Source organism: Carlito syrichta, unplaced genomic scaffold (assembly GCF_000164805.1).
Source record: "Carlito syrichta isolate Samal-C Ts95f unplaced genomic scaffold, Tarsius_syrichta-2.0.1 Scaffold307339, whole genome shotgun sequence".
Lineage (NCBI taxonomy): Eukaryota > Metazoa > Chordata > Mammalia > Primates > Tarsiidae > Carlito > Carlito syrichta.
In genome coordinates this window covers 538,081-557,967 of record NW_007251435.1, presented here as the reverse complement: position 1 = coordinate 557,967, position 19,887 = coordinate 538,081, and the positions used below count along the sequence as shown (strand labels likewise).

At 55.2% G+C, this 19,887-nt stretch overlaps 1 protein-coding gene across 1 annotated transcript in view; it reads right to left on the bottom strand.

The window, feature by feature from the left end:
• Positions 1-19,887, bottom strand: part of MYO7A (myosin VIIA) — an 88,378-nt gene that overhangs the window by 22,117 nt on the left and 46,374 nt on the right. The window contains exons 19-33 of the mRNA XM_021715741.1: positions 18,989-19,147; positions 18,440-18,532; positions 16,355-16,449; positions 13,631-13,715; positions 12,832-13,050; positions 12,373-12,480; positions 10,194-10,403; positions 9,606-9,809; positions 9,176-9,352; positions 8,613-8,702; positions 6,955-7,082; positions 2,063-2,189; positions 1,387-1,506; positions 561-830; positions 129-278 (exon numbers count right to left, since the gene is read on the bottom strand). Coding sequence (XP_021571416.1) covers positions 129-278; positions 561-830; positions 1,387-1,506; positions 2,063-2,189; positions 6,955-7,082; positions 8,613-8,702; positions 9,176-9,352; positions 9,606-9,809; positions 10,194-10,403; positions 12,373-12,480; positions 12,832-13,050; positions 13,631-13,715; positions 16,355-16,449; positions 18,440-18,532; positions 18,989-19,147 — 2,235 coding nt within the window. The remainder of the gene's footprint in view (positions 1-128; positions 279-560; positions 831-1,386; positions 1,507-2,062; positions 2,190-6,954; positions 7,083-8,612; positions 8,703-9,175; positions 9,353-9,605; positions 9,810-10,193; positions 10,404-12,372; positions 12,481-12,831; positions 13,051-13,630; positions 13,716-16,354; positions 16,450-18,439; positions 18,533-18,988; positions 19,148-19,887) is intronic.

Below are 19,887 nucleotides of genomic sequence, written 5' to 3'. Positions count from 1 at the left end.
GACCGGACGGGGGCCCTGGATGCCGGCCCCGGGGTCCGAGCCCGGCGCCCGGTCACTGCCTTTCTAGCCTCGTGGAGCGGGGATTCCCATTTCCTAGCGGAAGCCCTTGGTGAAACTGCTGGACAAACGGCCCTGAAAGCGCAGGAGCGAGCCACAGGCAAGCCCGACGACGTGGCTCCACCGCGGGCCGCCGCGGGACACCCCTGCTCAGGGGACGTTGCTGAGTCGGGAAGCAAAGCGCCCCGCTCAGAGGAGGGGTCTCCGGCCGGGAGGCGAGCCTGGGGATGCCCACACTCCCGCCAGTGGAGACAGGCGAGGGGGGGCCGCCGTCTGTGGAGTCGTTCCTCCACCCGCATCGGGACCACCCGGGAGGGAATCGTGTGGTCGGCCCGCTCCCGTCAGCCTAGGCCATGCTCCCTCTTCGGCACCCGGGGAGGATCCGTTTGGCCTGGACGCACGTGACCGGAGGCTCTGGGTTTCTCTCTGTCCCCCACTGTTGGGTTTTGCCTCAGGTGCCTCGGAGCTCGCTGCAACGCCCGGCTCGGACGGCGGCACCAAACCGAGGTTCTTGCCGATGCGTCGCGGCGGCCACTAGGTGGCAGCACTGGGACGGGCTCACGGCGGTGCAAGGCGGAGGCGCTTCGGGGCGGCCCTACCTTATCAAACAGGGCGATGTAGAGGGAGAACCCAAAGCGGTCCTTGAGCGAGATCTTGTCGGCCAGCGCGTTGCAGAGCTCCTTGGCCGTGGTCGCCGAGTCCGTCAGCAGGGTCTTGGTGGTGCCGTCCATGAAGGTCACGGGCAACATGATGGGCTTCTTGGACTTGGTGGCCTGGGAGGGACCCAAGAGGGTTTGTGGGGCTCTTCGCTGCAGACCCACTCACTCCCTCTGGACTCCGGCTCTCGGCTCCCTGAGGGGTTGGAGCCCAGCCTCCTACCAGGGCAGTGCCTGTCCCTGTCACAGGTGCCCAGGGACCCCTGCTCTGTGTGCCGCCCCACGGGGATCTTTGGGACCCCTGAGCCGGGGCCCTGGAGCTGAGAGGTCGGGCACTGACCCGGGCCAGGGGCTTCTGCTGACACTTTACAGGACCGGCAGAAGACCCCGTCAGATGAGTTTGCCATGTTACAGGTGAAGCCACCAGGACTCAGAGGGAACCCCCCTTGCCCAAGTCCCTCTGGCCATACGGTTAGCAGATGGGGGGTTCGTCATCATGTGGGGCTTTGTTGTTCTAATGGGCCTGGGGTTCCAGAACTTGGGGGTGCATGCTTGAGGAGCCACTGGACCCCAAAACAAGGGGCGTGTCTGGGTCCCTGAGCCTCTGGACACATGGACACATACACACGCACACACGTGCACACACATGCAGTGGGTGGGGCCGGGGCCACACCTGCAGCTCCAGCCAGCTGGGTGGCTGTGTCCGTGTCCCGTTGACGAAGGTCCTCCTGAGGCGCTCCTCACAGTACGGGGCGTAGCCGGGCGGCCCCCCGTGGATGAAGTTCCGCAGGTACTGTAGCACAGCCCCCCGTGAGGCGGCCTCGCCCGGGCCGCCCCCAGTCGCCAGGCCTCATCCTCCCCCGGGGTCTGCCTCCAAGCAAGTCTGCCCCACCAGTCCTGTGCTGTCCATGATGCCTGCTGTCCTGGGCAGCCCGGCCACCACAACCCCACCCCTCCTCCCTGCAGCCTTTTCTGGGGCCTCCCCCACCCAGCCTGGCGCCTCCCCCTCCTCCGGGGCCCATCTAGCCTCCACCACCTCCTCCACCCTCTTAACCCTGATCCGTCCGGTGGGTCCACGTCTGTGTCCCAGCGCCCAGGGCCTGCCCTAGGATAATTGTGCAGAGGCCCAACACATGCTCTTGTCAGATTCAGCCATAAGTAAAGTGGGGCTGATGGGCAAGGTGGTGGTTGCCCGGAAGGAGGGTTCCAGGGCACGGGCCCAGAGGGAGGTGGCGAGGCCTGAGAGGTGGCCGGGTGGGCCTCAGGACCAGGCCGTTCTGAGCACCTTCCCTGTGCCCGGACAGGGCCCAGCTCCCCTTCCCACCTCAGGAGACCAGGCACCTCCCTACCTTGACGAACTTCTCGGAGGGGGCGAAGCAGCCCACGCAGAGAGACACGAGGATCCAGCCCCGGGCATAGCTGCTCTTGGAGGGGTTGTGGGTCAGCTGCTTGCTGATCTGGCAGTAGATTTCATCCCTGGGCAGGTGAGGAAAGCGAGGAAGGTGGAAGCATCCCAGAGGAACAGCCCCGGTCCCCAGCCTCTCCCGGCCTCTGGTGGAACGCCACACGCTGTCCTTTCCAACTTGCCAAGACCACCCAGGAGGAGGCAGAGAAGGCCTGTGTGGGAGGGCTGAGTCCAGGAGTCTGGGGAGCCCTCGAAGGGGGTCTGGCTTTGGAGACAGAATCATTGAGCATGAAGCACATCCCCAACTCCAGTCCGGATTCCATAGCCAGGGCCCCTGAATCCAGCAGGGGCTGCATATCCTGCTCTGGGCACACTGGCCACAGCCACTGGGGCCCAGGCTGTCAAGAAGCACAGGCCTGCCCCTGCCTCGTCCCTAACCAGTTGGGTGGCCCAGGCAGGTGAGTTCACCTGTCTGACCCCATTCCATACTCATGGCAGCAGGCACCATTTCTACCAAGGGCAACTAAGCAGAAAGGAGAAGCATATGGGAATGTCTCTTGGGAGTGTGGAACTAGTAGGGACTTTGATCTATTTCTGTAATAGTTGAATATGCATAAGCGGCCATGTATTACTTTTGTCGTGAGATTAAAAGCAATGAGGGTAATTTTTTGTTTTCATTTTAAAGAGATACTTCCAGGTCAGCTGTGAAGACCAAAGAGCTGGGGCGTGCGACGCACCTCGCACAGGGCCTGGCACAGTGAAGCCTTCAGGATGCCCCCTGCAGTTGCTGCAGTTGTTCTTGGGAATGGGTTTCCCCTCCCTGGATCCTCTGACTGCAGCCTGCCTGCCCAGGGTCCCACAATGATGCAGTGATCGCCAGGGGCCGCTCACCGCCACTCTACCCTCTCACAGGACGGGGCTAAGATTCACTAACTCAGCCCATCACCAATTTTGAGAGTTCATGGATCATTAAAATTTCAAAGGAAATTCTGAAAGTTGTCCATTTTTTATCGTGGCAAATGAGAACATTGATCACAAACACACAGAGACATGTACAGCCTACCCATTCTCCATATCCCATCATTTCATAAAACAAAGGTAATTTTAGATATCTAAAAAGTAGGAAAGGCAACATCTCAGAGGAGTCCCTTAAATAAAATACATTCAGTTTTAAAAACATCCGTACTAGCCGGGCTCGGTGGCTCAGCCTGTAATCCCAGCACTTTGGGAGGCCGAGGTAAGTGGATTGCCTGAGCCCGCGGGTTCGAGACCCGCCTGGGCAACTTGGTGAGACCTCATCTCTACAATAAATAAAAAAAAATCAGCTGGGCGTGGTAGCACATGCCTGTAATTACAGCTACTCAGAAGGCTGAGGCGTAAGGATCGCCAGAGCCCAGCAGGTCAAGGCTGCGATGGCCGGGAGCAGCCACCACACTCCAGTCTGGGAGACAAAGTGAGACTCCAACTCAAAAAAAAAAAAAAAAAGAATCCGTACTTTTCCCATCTTGCCACAGGCTAGTAACACATTATCACCAGCACCTGACATGACCCCATTCGCTTTACAGATCCCCAGGGAGACTGAGCCAAGAGGCGGGAGGGATTCGCCAAGGTCCTTCAGGGAGTTGACACCCCAGGCTCCAGGCTCCCAGTCCAGGGCTTCTGGCACCATGTCTTCAGGACGTGTCAAGCTTGGGTGTGATGGTGAGATCATCCAAAGGCAAGTTCCTACCCTGAGACACCTCTGGGGCTGCGACCTTTTTCTCCTGGAGGTGGTGGCCGCGGGTGGTGTGGCCACCTCTGATGGGGAAGTCACTCACCTCAGGGAGCAATGGAAGGAGAGCTGGCGGGAAGCAGGAGGCACAGTGGGGGGCCGAGTGACCCCAAGGCAAGTCTCTTCCCCACTCTGGGCCTGTTTTCCCATTAGGAATACAGGGCTCATCCTATCTGACCAGTGTGCACACGTTCAGGGTTCGTGGGATCAGCTCTCCTAACTGACCTGTCCTGTGCAGATGCATTCTCAGAAAAGTCCTAATCCTGCTCTAACCAGTTGCATTAACTTCTGAATTGCTCCTGACGACTCCAGGATCGTCTCAACTTCCCAACACCCCAGGGCCCTAGGTAAGGCCTCTCCTTGGCCTGGGTGGGAGGAGGAGACACTTGCAGGATTCCCAGGCATGAGAACCACAGTAACCCTGACCACGGCGTGGGCTGGGTGGCTGAAGGAGAGCTGGCAGCGATGGGGTTAAAGCGGAAAATGCACAAGGGTGGTGATCCTCAGAGCGACCACTGACTGGGTACCTGGTAGGCTCCAGGCGCTGTGGGCACACCTCATGTCATGGTGCTTCCCTTGATTGTGCTTTGCAAATGCTGCATGTTTGACAAGTTGAAGATCTATGGCAGCCTGAGGTTGAGCAAGTCATTTGGCACCAGTTTTCCAACAGTTCGTGTCTCTGTGTCACATTTTGGTAATTCTTGCAATACTTTAAACTTTCTCATTATTTTTGCATCTATGATGGTGATCTATGACCTGTGCTCCCTATGTTACTATTGTAATTGTTGTGGGATGCCACGAACCACGCCCATATAAGACAGCAAACTTAACCAATAAATGCTGTGTGTTCTGACTGCTCCAACAGCCAGCTATTCCCTGGTCTCTCTCCCTCTCCTCAGGCCTCCAAATTCCCTGAGACATAACAATATTGGAATTAGACCAGTTAATAGCCCTACAAGAGCCTCTAAGTGTGCACGCACGCACGCGAGAGAGTCCCAGTCTCTCACTTTAAACCCAAAGCTAGAAATGACCGAGCTCAGTGAGGAAGGCGTGTCGAAAACCTATAGAGGCTTGAAACTAGACCTCTTGTACCAAACACTTAGCCAAGTTGTGAAGCAAAGGAATAGTCCTTGAAGGAAATTAAAAGAGCAACTCCAGTGAACACACAAATGATAAGAAGGTGAAACAGCCTTACTGTTGATACGGAGAAAGTTTCAGTGGTCTGGATAACAGATCAAACCAGCCACCACATTCCCTTAAGCCAAAGGCAAGGCCCTACCTCTCTTCAATTTTCTGAGGGCTGAGAGAGGTGAGGAAGTTGCCGAAGAAAAGTTGGAAACTAGCAGAGGTTGGTTCTTCAGGTTTAGGGAAAGAAGCCATCTCCATAACACAAGAGGGAAAGGTGAAGCGGCAAGCACTGATGGAGAAGCTGCATCAGGTCATCCAGAAGATCTAGCTAGATCATGGATGAGGGTGGCTACGCTAAACAACAGATTTTCAGGGTACAAGGAACATCCTTCTATTGGAAGAAGATGCCACCTGGGACCTCCATAGCTAGAGAGAGTTGAATGCCTGGCTTCAAAGCTTCAAAGGGCAGGTGACTCTCTTGTTAGGGGCAGCTGCTGACTTTAAGCTGAGGCCAGTGGTCACTTACCATTACGAAAATCCCAGGGCCTTGAAGAATGATGCTAAATCTTCTCTGCCTGTGCTCTAGAAATAGAACGACAAAGCCTGGCTGACAGCACATCCTTTTACAGCATGGTTTACTGATACTTTAAGCCCAGTGTTGAGACCTGCTGCTCAGAAAAAAAAAGGTTCCTGCTCACTGACCATGCGCCTGGTTACTCAAGCACTCTGATGAAGACCTATAAGGAAATGAATGTTGTTTTCGTGCCTGCTGACACAACATCCGTTCTGCAGCCCATGGATCAAGACGTCATTCACTTTCAAGCCTTATCATCTAAGAAATACATTTTGTAAGGCTATGTCTGCATAGATAGCAATTCCTCTGATGGATCTGGACAAATCCGTTGAAAGCCTTCTGGAAAGGAGTCACCATTCTAGAAGCCATTTAGAACTTTTGTGATTTGTGGGAGGAGGTAAAAATATCAACATTAACAGGAGTTTGGAAGAAGTTGATTCCAGCCCTCGTGGATGACTTTGAGGGGTTCAAGACTTCAGTGGAGGAAGTCGCTGCAGATGTGGTGGAAATAGAGAACTAGAATTACAAGTGGAGCCCAAGTTGTGGCTGAATTACTGTAGCCTCAGGATAAAACTTGAGCAGACAAGGAGCTGCTTCTTATGGATGAGAAAAGAAAGGGTTTCTTGAGATAAAATCTACTCCTGGTGAAGATGCTATGAACATTGTTGAAACGACAGCAAAGGATTCGGAATATTGTATATAAACTTAGTCAACAAGTAACAACAGGGTTTGAGAAGATTGATTTCCTTTTGAAAGAACTCTAGGTAAAAAGATAGGGAAAGTTGATAAGGCAAATGTCATTGCTGTCTTATTTTAAGAAATCATCACAGTCACCCCAGCTTTCAGCAACCCCCACCCTGATCAGTTAGCAGCCTCAACACTGAGGCAAGACCCTCCACCAGCAAAAAGAGTGTTAGTCAATGAAGCCTCAGATGATCATTAGCATTTTTTAGCCATAAGGTATTTTTAAATTAAAGTATGTACATTGTGTTTTTAGACAGAATGGTGTTGCACACTTAAGAGACCACAGTATAGTGTAAACATGGCTTTTGCATGCTCTGGGAAACCAAAAGCTTTGTGTGACTCACTTCACTGCAATATTCGCTTTATTGCAGGTGTCTGGAACCGACCCAGTATCTCCGAGGTATGCCTGTGTTATCACTCTCCCCTCACAGATAAGGAAACAGAGGCTTAAAAGAAATCAAAGGACTCGACCAAGGTTATCCAACTAGCTAGCAGCAAAGTCACATCCAAGCCTGATTGGCTTAATCTGTTGTTGAGGTGACAGGGGCACAACTCAGCCGCCAAGAGCCTTTCGGACCCCGGGTCCTCCCCGCGAACCCCACCCTGCCCGGGTACCCACCTGAGCGCTGGCCGCAGGATGCCATTGCCGATGATGAAGTGCAGCTTCTCCAGGTTGGAGGTGGGCCGGTCCTCCAGCATGCTGTTGCCCTGCACGGTGGACTCCCCGTCATGCAGCCTCTTGGTCACCTGGGCCAGAGGGAAAGGGCAGGCTTGAGCAGCGCAGGTGAAGGTGGGAGTGGTGCCTCCGTCGGCCAGGGCCCCGGCATCTGAGTCTGCACTCTCCCTGGAGAGCAGGATCCAAGGAGTGGCCGGAAGGGCTGGGCTCCTCACCGCTGGCCCCTGCCACTGTCACTCCTTCCGCCATAGGCAGAATGGACACTGGTCCGAGAAGTGACCCACACCCCCAGCCTGGCACCACCCACTTCTAGGGATAAGGCCCCTCTGCAGCATCCTCAGTGCCGTGCCCCCCACCCCCTCCCAGGGAGACCCTTTCAGCCAGGACAGGGACCTGCTCCTCTGACTCCAAGCGGGACCCCTCCCTCTCTGAGCTGGGCCCCACACATGACTCTGGCACCCAGTGCAACCCCCAGGTTCCAACCACTGGTCACCATCACCAGTGTTCCTGGTCCCCATGTGACAGTCTCAGACCGGTTCTTACAAGTTGCTGTTCCCCTCTTGTCCCACAGGTTCCCAGAGCCAGCCCCGCATTCCCAGAATGCACAGAGTGAGCAAGAAGCGAGCAGCAGGAGCAGATGGCGCCGAGAGGGAGGGCTGAGGAAAGCCCCCGCCTCTACTGAGTACCCTCGGCCACCATCGCCTCACCCAGGACCCCACAGAGTGGGCATTTTCTCCCTTGGGCCTCTCCGATACCGAGTGGCAGAGCTGGGGCTCAAATCTGAGGCCATAAGTTAGGCCCAAACCTTACCTGTACAATGACCATTTGTATACCTAACTCTGGATTGCCCTCCACATCTTTAAAACAAAAATTTAGAAAAAAAAAAAAACCTGAGGCCATGAGCCTACAAACAGGATTTTTCACCTCAGGTCGGGGGACAAGACAAAGACAGAGGCCAAGCAGGGGCCCCTGGCTTTGTTGTTGAGGGGCCAGGGTAGGTGTCCTGGAGGAGATGACTCCAGGTAGAGAAGGAGGAGGGGGAATTGCAGGCAGACGAACTGGTGCGCACACATGGGAGGGGGACTGATCCCCAAGGCTTGGTTGGTATCTGGTTCCTCCTCCCCCCACACTGCACCCCCTGCCGCACACACACTAGCCTGCACTATCCCAGAGCACAGGGGCCAGGACACTGCTCCGAAAAGGCAAGGTGACCAAAGAATGAATTCGAACAAACAAATGTGTCAGTGCTCTGGGAGCACTCTTGTCCCACAGAAAAGCTCCCACGTCTGAAAGGCCCTCGGACCAAATACCATGGGTCTGTCCCCTGGCAGGAACTGTTCTCCCTCTCACCTGCGCAGCTCCGAGCCTAACCACTCTTGAGTGCCTCCTCTGGGAAGCTCTCCCTGACCTCAGCCTGAGTTGCCCTCTCACAGCTTCAGGAGTTCCTGTCTGTCCTGACCCCCATGCTGTCCTGCTCCCAGCCAGCTGGGACCCCCCAAGCGCAGACAGCCACTGCTCTCCTCACACGCCTGCCCCCAGGGCCCCAGCTCAGCCGTGCCCCAGCCTGGGCCACTACAGCAGCCACCTGTGTCTGCTCTCACCTCCTCCGTGAGCTTGGACTTCTTCTTCAGGGTCAAGTGCACCAGCTTGTGCCTCACACTGCTCTTCTTCTGCCCCTCGGGGAGCTGGGCCTGCAGGACCAGCGGGGATCGGGGCCAAGTGGCTGAGCTGAAATCAAAGCTGAGTCCACCTGGCAGCAGACGCGTGGGGCTCATCCCGCCTCTACACGAAGTTTACAAGAGGCCCCCACGCTGCCGCCCCACACCCCATCGCCCACCCCCGCCCCCACGCCCCACTAGCCAACAGGCAGACGGGGAAACTGAGACTCAGGAAAAGCAAAGTCAGTATGGAAGCTGACTCTGACTGCAAAGATCCTGTCTGCCCTGCCTTGGGGCCCCCAGTTATGGTGGGCACTTTACAGTTTACAAAACTTTCACACATTGCTTCCCACAATAGGTAAAGGAGGGTGGGCGACATCGAGGCTGAGATGAATCACAGGATACTCCTTCTGCAAAGGAGCCCGAGGCTGGGATGCCAGGCAGCCTTCCCACAGGCCTGGGAGGGAGGCCAGAGGGACAAGGGCCCGAGGGCACCACTGCCTCACCTCGCCCTCGCCCTGCAAGGCCTGCAGCTCCCTCTTGTACGTCTTCTTGCCCAGGGTCTCGTAAATCTTGGTCATCACGGGGATCTTCTCGCTGCCGTCGCTCATGGCTGTGTGGTACTTGGGCTCGGGGAGGTCCCCCATGAACCGGAGGATGGTGATCCAGACTGCCAGGGCTGCCTGGGGGTCGAGCACACACGTCAGAGGGCCGGAGCGGAGGACATCACCAGAGCCAACAAAATAACCCAGCGTTTTGGAGACAGGACTGGAAAAACACCCTCCAGTGTGGCCTGGGCCCCTGCAAGGCGCTGCAGGGAAGACTTCAGTCAGACCCGGTCCCTGCTCTCAGCACCCACTGCCATCACTGGAGACAGGGCTCCATAGCTCCAGCCCCGGCCCCTCCCAGTAGTGGCCCAGAGGCAGGCAGCCTCACCAGCTGGTCACCCTCATCCTCATGGTAGAGCAGCGGCTGTTTGAGAGGCCGCCTGGTGTAAGAGTGCGTGGTTGTGCCCTGGAAGTAAGTGGCAGCAAACTTGGCGAATTTATACTCAGTGAGGTCCTCCTCATCCTCGTCGGGCAGGGGCAGGGCAGCGTCCAGGTCCTCCACCACCATCTCCCTCCGTCCTCGCTCCAGGTCCTGGAGGAGGCAAGAGGTGGGAGGGCCCAGAACAGACTCGGGGCCCAGCTGCTGTCCCCCCGCCTGTCACTGCAGGGCTGGCTCTTTCTCCAGGAAGGGAGAGGCTCTGTTTGCCCTGCCTGCTACCCAGACAGGTCCTTCAGTAGACTTACAGGTAAAAGCTTGAGAATGGCCCTGGAGAGGGATAGTGACTGGCCCAAGGCCGGACGGCAAGCTGGTGGCTAGACATGGCCTGGAACCTACAACCCGCGACCCAGTTCACCTCTGGTCTCCTCTGCTCAGAGGGACCAGGTGGGCTTTAATGCCAAGGGGCACAGGAGGAGGGAGGGCCAGCACACAGGAGTGTGTCAGGGGCCCTTGGAGCCCTTGTCTGCAGCCTGGTACCTCGAAGCCGCTAGGGGCCTGGCCCTCCTGGCCTGGCAGGCCACCCGAAGTCCCCAGGAAGCCAAACATCTTGTCCACCATGTCCGAGTGATTGACAGGTTCATGGCGGGCCCTTTCCATCTGCTCCAAGAGTTCCTTCTTCCTCCGAGCCGCCTCCTTTTCCTTCAACTCCCGCTCAGCATCCTCACGGGCCAGCTGGGCCAGGCGCTCCTGGAGGTTGGGGTGACACAGAAGACATGGTGTGAGCACCTGGTGCCATGGCCTTGGGGAACAAGCTCCCCCTGGGGAGCCCCTGCAACAGCCAGGGCCTCAGTCCCAACCTCCCAACTGCCATGAAGAACGAAGCCTCTGACTGTCCCATCTTGAGCCATGCTCAGCTCAGTTCTCATGGTCCAAAGCAGAGGCCCAGCACCTCTGGGCCACGTGGAGGCTTCTCAATGAGCCAGCAGTAATTCTGCCTGCCTGTCCTTTAAGGCTCAGTGGAAAACCACTGCTCCAGGCAGCAGTCCATGCGTCTACCACCCCAAGAGGACCATGCCAACCCAGCAACATCCCACAGCTGTTGGATTAAGGATCCAGGCCAGCACTGCCCAATAGAAATATGATGCCAAACCATGTATGTAGTAGCCACATTTTAAAAAGTAAAAAGAACCCCAAGTGTCCATGCCATAAGAGACAAGATAGACAAGCGGGGCCTTATCAAACTGACAAGCTTCTGCAAAGTCAAAGAAACCATCAAGAAAGCAGGGAGATAGCCCACAGACTGGGAAAAATAGTTGCCAACTGTATATCTGACAAAGGTCTAACACCTAGGATCGACAAGAAACTTAAATGTGCCAAAAAGAAAAAAACAAACAGCCCCATTACAAAGTGGGCAAAAGATATGAATAGACACTTCTCAAAAGAAGACATACAAGCAACCAACAGATACATGAAAAAAATGCTCAGCCTCACTAGTCATCAAAGAAATGCAAACTCAAACCACACTGAGATACCAACTAACTCCAGTCAGGATGGCCATCATCAATAACTCAGAAAACAACAGGTGATAGAGAGGATGCAGGGAAAAGGGAACACTTCTACACTGTTCGTGGGAGTAAACTAATACAACCTCTGTGGAAAACAGTTTGGCAATTCCTAAAAGACCTAAAAATCGACCTTCCACATGACCCCGCAATCCCCCGACTGGGAATATATCTGGAGGAACTCTAATCACTTTATGAAAAAGATACCTGCACATGTATGTTTATTGCAACATTGTTCACAATAGCAAAAACATGGAACCAACCATGCTGCCCATCAAAAAAGGACTGGATAAAAAAAATGTGGTACATACACACGATGGACTATTATGCAGTCATAAAGGACAAAATTATGAACTTCACAGCAACGCAGATGGATTTAGAGTCCACAGTACTGAGTGATCTACCACAGAAACAAAGAACTGACTATCACATGTTCTCACTCATAAGCAGATCTTGAACAATTATCACAATACTTTAAGAAAAGGATTGGCAGTAGTGGGACAATGCGGGGGGGTGGGGGGCGGGATTGGCAGTAGTGGGAATTTGCTGGGGGGGGGCACACCTCATCAACAAGGATTCCTGCATAATGAATATTTGTATACCTAACCCTGAATTTTACCCCCACATCTTTAAAATAAAAAAAAAATTTAAGTACAAAGAAATAGGTGGACTCAATATATTTTTAAACTCAGTATTCCCCAATTGTTACTTTAGCATGTAATCAATATTATAGAAATAACCCTGGAATATTTTTATATACTTTTCCCCCACGAAGTCCTCGAACTCTAATGTGCACGTTGCACTCTCAGCCCTGCGTCCTTGGGACGAGCCACATTGCGGGTGTTCAGCAACACTTGTGGCTGGAGGCCCCCACATCAGGCAGCGTGGGGGCCTGGGTGCCCTCACAGGGCTCGGGTTTTTATCCGGGTACCATCTTCCAGCTAGGAAGAGCCCTGCTGAGGGCCTGGGCCTCCTCCCGGGCCACAGCCCCTGTCGTGCGGCCTGGCCGGGACCAGGCGCCCAGGGAAAGTTGACGCGATGCTGGCCCAGTGGGTCTAGCCAGGCCACGCTCCAAAGGACGGAAGAAAGCTGCAGGGACAGGTGAGCGCGGAAGGGCGAGTGACACCCGCGACGCCCTGAGGCCCTCGGCTCACCTGGTGCTTGCGCTCGGCCTCCTCCTTGGCCCTCCTGGCGCTCATCTCCTTCCGGAGCTTCTCCTCCTCCGCCAGCCGCATTTTCTCGGCCTCGAGGCGCCGCAGGTACTGAGAGAAGGAGCAGCCGGGTGGGCACGGAAGAGCGTGCAGCTGTTGCCACAGCACTTCCCACCAGTTCTACCCACCCACCCTGAGTTCTGGGACTGGAAGTGACCTTGCCAAATAATTTGGCAGGTAGAGAAACTGAGGCAACTGGGAGATTCTCTAGGTCACACAGAGGGTTGGAGGCACCATTGATCCAAAGCCCAACCAGGTTTGCCTCAGTCTCCTGAAAATTCCCAAGAGCAGCTGGGAGGACAGAAATGCGGGGCCCGGTCCCAGTTTTCTGGGTCCAGTTTTGTCCCCAGAACAGGCAGAACCACAGGTGAGCTGATCCCCCCCAGGGTTCAGAGCCCTTACCTCGGCCCTGAGGCGCCGATGCAACCTGCGGGCGATCATGCCCCGCGCATAGGCCTGCACGGTGAGCACAGCCCAGAGGCGGTGGCGGAAGGCCTTGCGCACCAGGTAGGCGCGGCAGCGGGCCTGGAACTCGATGATGCGCCGGCGGGCCAGGCGGTACTGCTGGTGCAGCTTCCGGGAGCGGTGCAGGGCTTGCAGCCGCAGGAAGCCCAGGCGCATCTGCAAGGACAGCGGCCCCATGCTCAGAGCCCTCTGCCCCTTTCCAGGCCGACCCTCCACTCTCAGACTGGCATCCCCCAAGGCACAGCTCAGGGTCCACTCAGATGAGGGCCCCTTCATAGTTAGAAAGCTGTCTCCTCTCAGGCAAAATATTTTTAGGGATAACCTTGACTCTCCCTGAGTTGGGACCCCGAGGGATTCCCATCCTCAGACCAGGAGCTGCAACCAACCAGTCTCCTTCCTGTCTGCCTCCCCAGCCCTAAGTCCAGGCCACAGTCCAGCTGTCCCACAGAGGTCATGTGCCCAGTCGCTACTGGCCCCTTCCGAGGTCTCTAATAACCCAGTGTGCTCACAACCCACCAACACTCTCCAGGAGAAGAACAACACATTGCTGGCCAGTGGGGAGAAGCCACAAGACCCAGATGCAGACTTTGGGCTGGTGGATTGGTGAGGGCTGGCCATGGCAGGAGGCCAACCAGGCCAGGGCGTGCTGCCCGGGTGCGGGCTAGTCCTGGTGCCATGGCAACGAGGCCAGGTTCAAAGGCCTGGTCGGGGAGAGCAGCCCCATGGGGAGGCTCACCAGCCCGTAGTTCTTCCTGCAGTTGTGTCCACGCCAGTGCCTCTGGATCAGCGTGGCTGCGTTCTTCAGCTTTAGGAAGTTGGACCTGAGACAGCAGCAGTGCTGTGGTGAGTCTCCAAGTAGAGGCAGCCAGGGCACAGGTGAGTTTGGAAGCAGGAGAGCATGCTAGTTCCAGCTCTGTGACTTCCCAGCTATGTGTCCTTAGGCAAGGCATATAACCTCTGTGCCTTAGCTTCCTCATCCATAAAATAGGTAGAATAATGCCTGTCCTGCCTGCCTCACAGGCTTTTCATGTAAGCCCATTAAGGTAGACATTTGAAAGGCATTTGTTGAATGACTAAATGTCTGAACAAATAAGTAAATGCTATAATAAAATGATTTAAAACCTTGAACAGTCTAATTTCCTTATTTATTAGATGAGGAAACTGAGATTTGATGACAGAAGTCCATGTCTTCTGACTGGCCCTGAATTAGCCCAATGCTGTTCCCCCTGTATGCAGCAGACTGCTTCTACAGGAGAACAGTTATCTTCAGCCTGACAGAGGACAGAGAGACCACACATCAGGCAGCAGGTGTCTGCTGAATGTAAAAATAAGGAAAGAGTGAAAGATGGATACGTCAGTGTGCAAGTGACCCAATGACACATAAGCAAGTGACACATAAGCAAATGAGCAGCTGTGGGATAGATGGATAGGTGGATGAGTCGGTAAATGAAAGAACTAATGAAAGAGCAGATAAATTGAATGGATGGATCAACTGATGGATGGCTGAATGGATGGAAGGATGAATTGGTGGATAGGTGGATGGATGGATGGTGGAAGGGTGGGTGAGTGGATGGATGGATGGGTGGGTGGGTAGGTGAATGAAAGAACTAATGGAAGAGCAGACACAGTGAATGGATGGAACGATTGATGGATGATGAATGGATGGAAGGATGCAGTGGTGGATAGGTGGATGGATGGATGGGATGGGTGGGTGAGTGGATGGATGGTTGGATGGATGGATCAATGGGTGGGTGGGTGGATGAAAGAACTAATGGAAGAGCAGATACATTGAATGAATGGATCAATGGATGGAGGGATGGAAGGATGAATGAATTGGTGGGTAGGAGGATAGGTGAATGGGTGGGTGGATGATGGATGGTGGATGGGTGGGTGAGTGGAATAATGAATGGATGGACAGATGGATGGGTAGGTGGATGAAGGAACTAACAGAAGAGCAGGTAAATCGAATGGATGAATAGATGGATGGATGGATGGATGAACAATAGACGGACTGGTGGGTAGATGGATAAATGGATGAATGGGCGGATGGATGGATGGATGAGTGGATGGATGGATGGACGGATGGATGGGTAGGTGGATGAAGGAACTAATAGAAGAGCAGGTAAATCGAATGGATGAATAGATGGATGGATGGATGAATAATAGACGGACTAGTGGGTAGATGGATAAATGGATGAATGGGCGGATGGATGGATGGAAGAGTGGATGGATGGATGGATGGATGGATGGGTAGGTGGATGAAGGAACCAATGGAAAAGCAGATACATTGAATGGATGAATAGATGGATGGTTGGATAATAGACGAATTGGTGGGTGGATGGATGGATCGATGAGTGAATGGATGGATAGATGGATGGGTGGATGGAAGAGTAGAGAGATGGATGGATGGATGGGTGGGTGGGTGGACAGATGGATGGGTGAATGGATGGGTAGATGGATCGGTGAGTAGGTGGAAAGGTGGATGGATACATGGATAGATGGATAGATGAATGAATGAGTAGATGGATGGATAGATTGGTGGGGAGGTGTATAGGTGGATGGATGGGTGGGTGGGTGGGTGGATGGATGAATGGATGGATTGGCGGGTAATTGGAGAGATGAATAGATGGACAGATGAATGGATGGATGGATGAGTGGATGGATAGATAGATTGGTGGGTAAGTGGCCAGATGGGTGGGATAAATGGACGGGTGGGTGAACAAATAGATGAATTGGTGGGTAAGTGGAGAGGTGAATAGATGGATAGATGGATGGATGAATGGATGAATAGAGAGATTGGTGGGTAGGTGGTTAGACAGATGGATGGATGGATGATAGATGGTGGGTGGGTAGGTAGATGGATGGATGGGTGGATGGATGGGTTGATGGGTAGGTGGATGGATAGGTGGAAGGAGAGAGAGAGGGAGTAACCATATGAACTGTAAAAGGGGAAGGTTGTGGAATTTTTGTGGAGCCTGACTCATACTCCAGAGTCAGTCCTGCATGTCTGTAAACGGCCACAGGCGTCCACACGTCCCTCACATAGAATAAGAGACACACTCTGTAATTTGTAAACTCTCACATTTTCTCTTTGTGAAATCTCATCAGCGTCTAAGCTGAGAAGATGCAGCATCTAACTAAGTTGCATACTTGTTGGGAGGTGGGGTATACTGCTTGTGGTGTGTATTGGTTCCTTCCTGTGGTTTCCTGCTTGGCAGGGTTCAGCCTGTGCTGGGGTCTGCATTATTTGGCTCACTTGGCACAATGGGTCCATGTAAATATGTATCTGTGTCCCTGTGTTCCCATGACCATGTGTGCACGCTGTGCATGTGTGTGCATGTTTATTCCTAGCGTTCACCTGTGGAGCAGAGGTAAGCCATGCACATGCATGGATAGAGAGATGGATGGGTGGGTGGGTGGATAGATGGATGAATGGGGAGGAGCTGACTGGAACACGCACCTGTCCTTGAATCCCCGGATGACCTTCTGGAGGAGGATGACTCTGTCGGTGATGGCTTTGTCCCGCTCCACCTCCAGCAGCATGTCGTGGTGGTCCTGGAAGGCAGAGCTCCTGAGCCTGCCAATGTCTTCTCCAGGGCCACCTGCTCAGTCCCAGCTGGGGCCTCTCTCCACTTGAAGCCCAGGCCTAGGACTCAGTTGGGCCTCACAGGCTCCCAGTCTGCTTTGGCCCCACAGGGAGGCCTCCCATAGCCACCAAGACGGACAGGGGCTGTGGCTGTTTTCCAGAGGCCCCAGCGGGACAAGGGAAGCAGAGGAGGCTGATTTCACTGTATGGGGTCAGAGTGCCCCCCATACACACAGGTCAGCTTCTTCCCTCTCATCATCTCCGCCCAAACCCTCTGCTTCCTGATGTCCCGGTCACATCGACCCCTGGCCTGGCTAGGCCGTGGTCATTTCTCTCCAGAGTCTTGGCAGCAGCCTCTCAGCCAGAGGTGTTCTGGCCTCCCCACTGTTCCCCCTTCACAAGAAGCCAGAGGGATCCTCCTAAACACGAACTTGATGGTGACCCTACATTGACACCCTTGGTCAAGCCTGGGCTCTTCACCTTGGCACTCAAGGCCCTCAATCATCCGGGCCCTGCCAAGTTCTCCAAGCCGTCTCCTCCTTGCTCCTGAGCCCCAACCCTCACTTGGGTTGGACAAAACCTTATTGATTCATTCAATGCCTATGAAGTGAATGTCTCCATGTGCCAGCACTGCGCTAGGTGTTGGGGGCCGGGCGCCACAGTGAACCGGGGTGGCATGGCCCCGGCCCTTAGGGAGGTAGCACCTCATGGGGGAGCCACATCCGGCACACAATCGTAGACACACAGGGCCTAGGCAGAGGAGCTGCTCAGCAGAGACTTTCTGAATGAATGAAGGATAATGACACGTTTGGCCTCTCAAAACCATGGCCATTCCTGAAGAGCCCAGTGAGGTGAGGAAGGGGGTGACTTGCTCCTTCGAGTTCTCTGGCATGAGACACTGTTGTGATTCCTGCCTCCCCTGCTTCATCCCACCCCGCTGGGGCTGGCATCGGATCCATCCAGGCTGGAAGCCCTGCTCTCTGCCTCCTAGACACCTGGTGGGCAACTCACATCTCTTCTCTGAGCCTGAAATGGGCATAATGCCTCCTACCCCATAGGGCTGTTTCAAGGACTGGATGAGGTCATGGATGAAAAGCCCTCACCCAGGGCCTGGCCCATGTGGGATACACGGGCAGGGAACTTTCTTGCCGATGAGGAAACGAGGGCTCAGGGAAAGAAAGGGACTTGCTGAAAGCCCCTCAGCCAGAAGAAGTTAGACAAGGCCCAGACGCCCCCCCAGTTAAGGCCCACCCCCCATACCAGAGGAAGGAGCCCTGCCCTGTCACCCGGGACACCAGACATCTAGTACAGCGGAAATGGAAATGAGGAAGCCGGGTGCTGGGAGTTCGCACAGTCCCTGCTGCAGCTGTCCTGCCGCCGCCAACCCCCAGCTGTCTCTCTGAGGCCATGATGCCTCAAGGTCTCGCGTCCTGCTTCCCTCCCCCAGCTGCCCAGGCAGCTATGGGAGACAGAGATCTCCCTACGGAGTGACCCCAGCTGGTGGTACACTGCAGACCCCAGCGCAGGCTGAACCCTGCCAGGCAGGAAACCACAGGAAGGAACTAAGACACAATCACGAGCCCCCCACACAGGCCCACCCCAATTTACAGATGGGAAAGTGCGACTCCAAAGGAGCCAGCGACCTGCCCCGCATCCCAGGCGCACAGCCAAGGGGTGCGATTTGAATCCCGGCCTTCTTGATGGACAGCCCACTTCTGTCTTTCAGTTTCTAACCGTGGTCAGGGCTTCAACCCCACTGGCAGGTTGTGAATGATCTCAAATACCAACTTCCCTTCCCTGCCGCGGAGGCCATGTCCTGCAACACTCCCCAGCCACACGCCGGCCCAGCTCTGCCCCGGTTGCCGCAACGCCCCCTGTGTGAACTCCTGAGGACCCCGCCCCACCGTGATGGGAGTTCACAGCCCCTTGGGGCAGCCCAGGGACAGAGGCTGTGCTCACCTTCAGGAAGATCTTGGTTTTGCCAATCTGCCAGTCATCATGGGTGCCTAGCACAGCCTCAGCCATGCGCTGGCACGTCCCACGAAGGTCACCCTGGGTGGAAATGAGAGGCACAGGGGAATGGGCGGCCTCTCCAGTGGGAGGGCCCCGGAGTGTCCCTCCCGAGACTGGGAGGCAGAGCTCTGCCCCAGCTCTGCCCCGACTCGATGTGTGACTCCAGCTGGGCCCTGCCTTCTCTGATCCTCAGTTTTCCCCTTAGCTCAGCTGGACGATGCGATTGCAAAACCCTCTCGCACGACTGACATCTAGTGCCCACTTGGAGCCTGGTCTTGCTCCTTACACCACCCGCGTGAAGTCCACGTCAGTGGAGTGTGGCAATCAAAACCCTCTCATGTGTCTGTCCCACTGCCTGACCCCCGATCTTGCCGGCCGTACCTAAGAGGCCGGGCAGATGTCAAGCCCGGCTCGCTGTCCCCATGAGAAAATGGGGCCCTTGTCCAGCCAAAGCTAGGGTCTCCCCTCCCACCATCCACACGCCCATCCCTGCACCTGCTTGTAGGCCGGCTTCACACCGGGCAGCAGCACACGGTACCGCTCCACAAACTCCACAAAGCTGTAGCGGATGGGGTAGCCAGCCCGGCGGATTCGGATGGTCTCCATCATGCCTGAGTACCGCAACTGGCGCACGCACAGGTGCCGGTCAAACAACTGCCGGGCACAGGGCCAAGGGTATCAGGGCCCAGGCTTCTGCGGGGAAGCCAACCCCACTCTGCTCTTGACCAGCCTGGACAAAGGCCCAGAGAGGCCAAGGCTACACAGCACAGGAGGAGCAAAGCTGGGACAGGCTCCTGTATCTGCATTCAAAGCCACACAGCATCATGAAGTGAGGACCCTCATGGCAGTGGGGCTGTGGGCTTGGGAGCACAGAGCAGACACAGGTCAATTCCCCCAAGCACACTCAGAGGGGGCTTCATGGAGGAGGCGTCTCTGCCCTGAACTCTGACAGGAGAGGGAGCTCTCCAAGACTGGCAAGGGGTGAGTATATGCAGAGATGTGGAAGCCAGAAGCACAGGACTTAAAGGAGTCGTGGGGGGAATGAAGAGGCTAGTCTGGGCCACAGTTATGACTGCACAGGCAATGGGTGCTTTGCACAGCCCCGGGGAAGCACACTTCATGATGCAGCCACCCTAGAGTTGCAGTCATTCAGATAGCTGCAACTACTTAAGGAAGCTGTACACTCTATTAATTCAAGTAAAGTTGTTTTCATGATGGCTGCAGGGCAGGGGCCAGGCCCTGGGGTTGGCTTGTGGGGGTGCTGAGGAGGGAAAGCAAAAAGCAGGTGTGAGGAGTGGGGGGCTTCATCCCAGGATGACGGGAGCCAGGGAGGGTTGGGAGCAGGCAGAGACCGGGTCAGGCCTGCATGTGAGAACAAGGTCACTGCGGGGGGG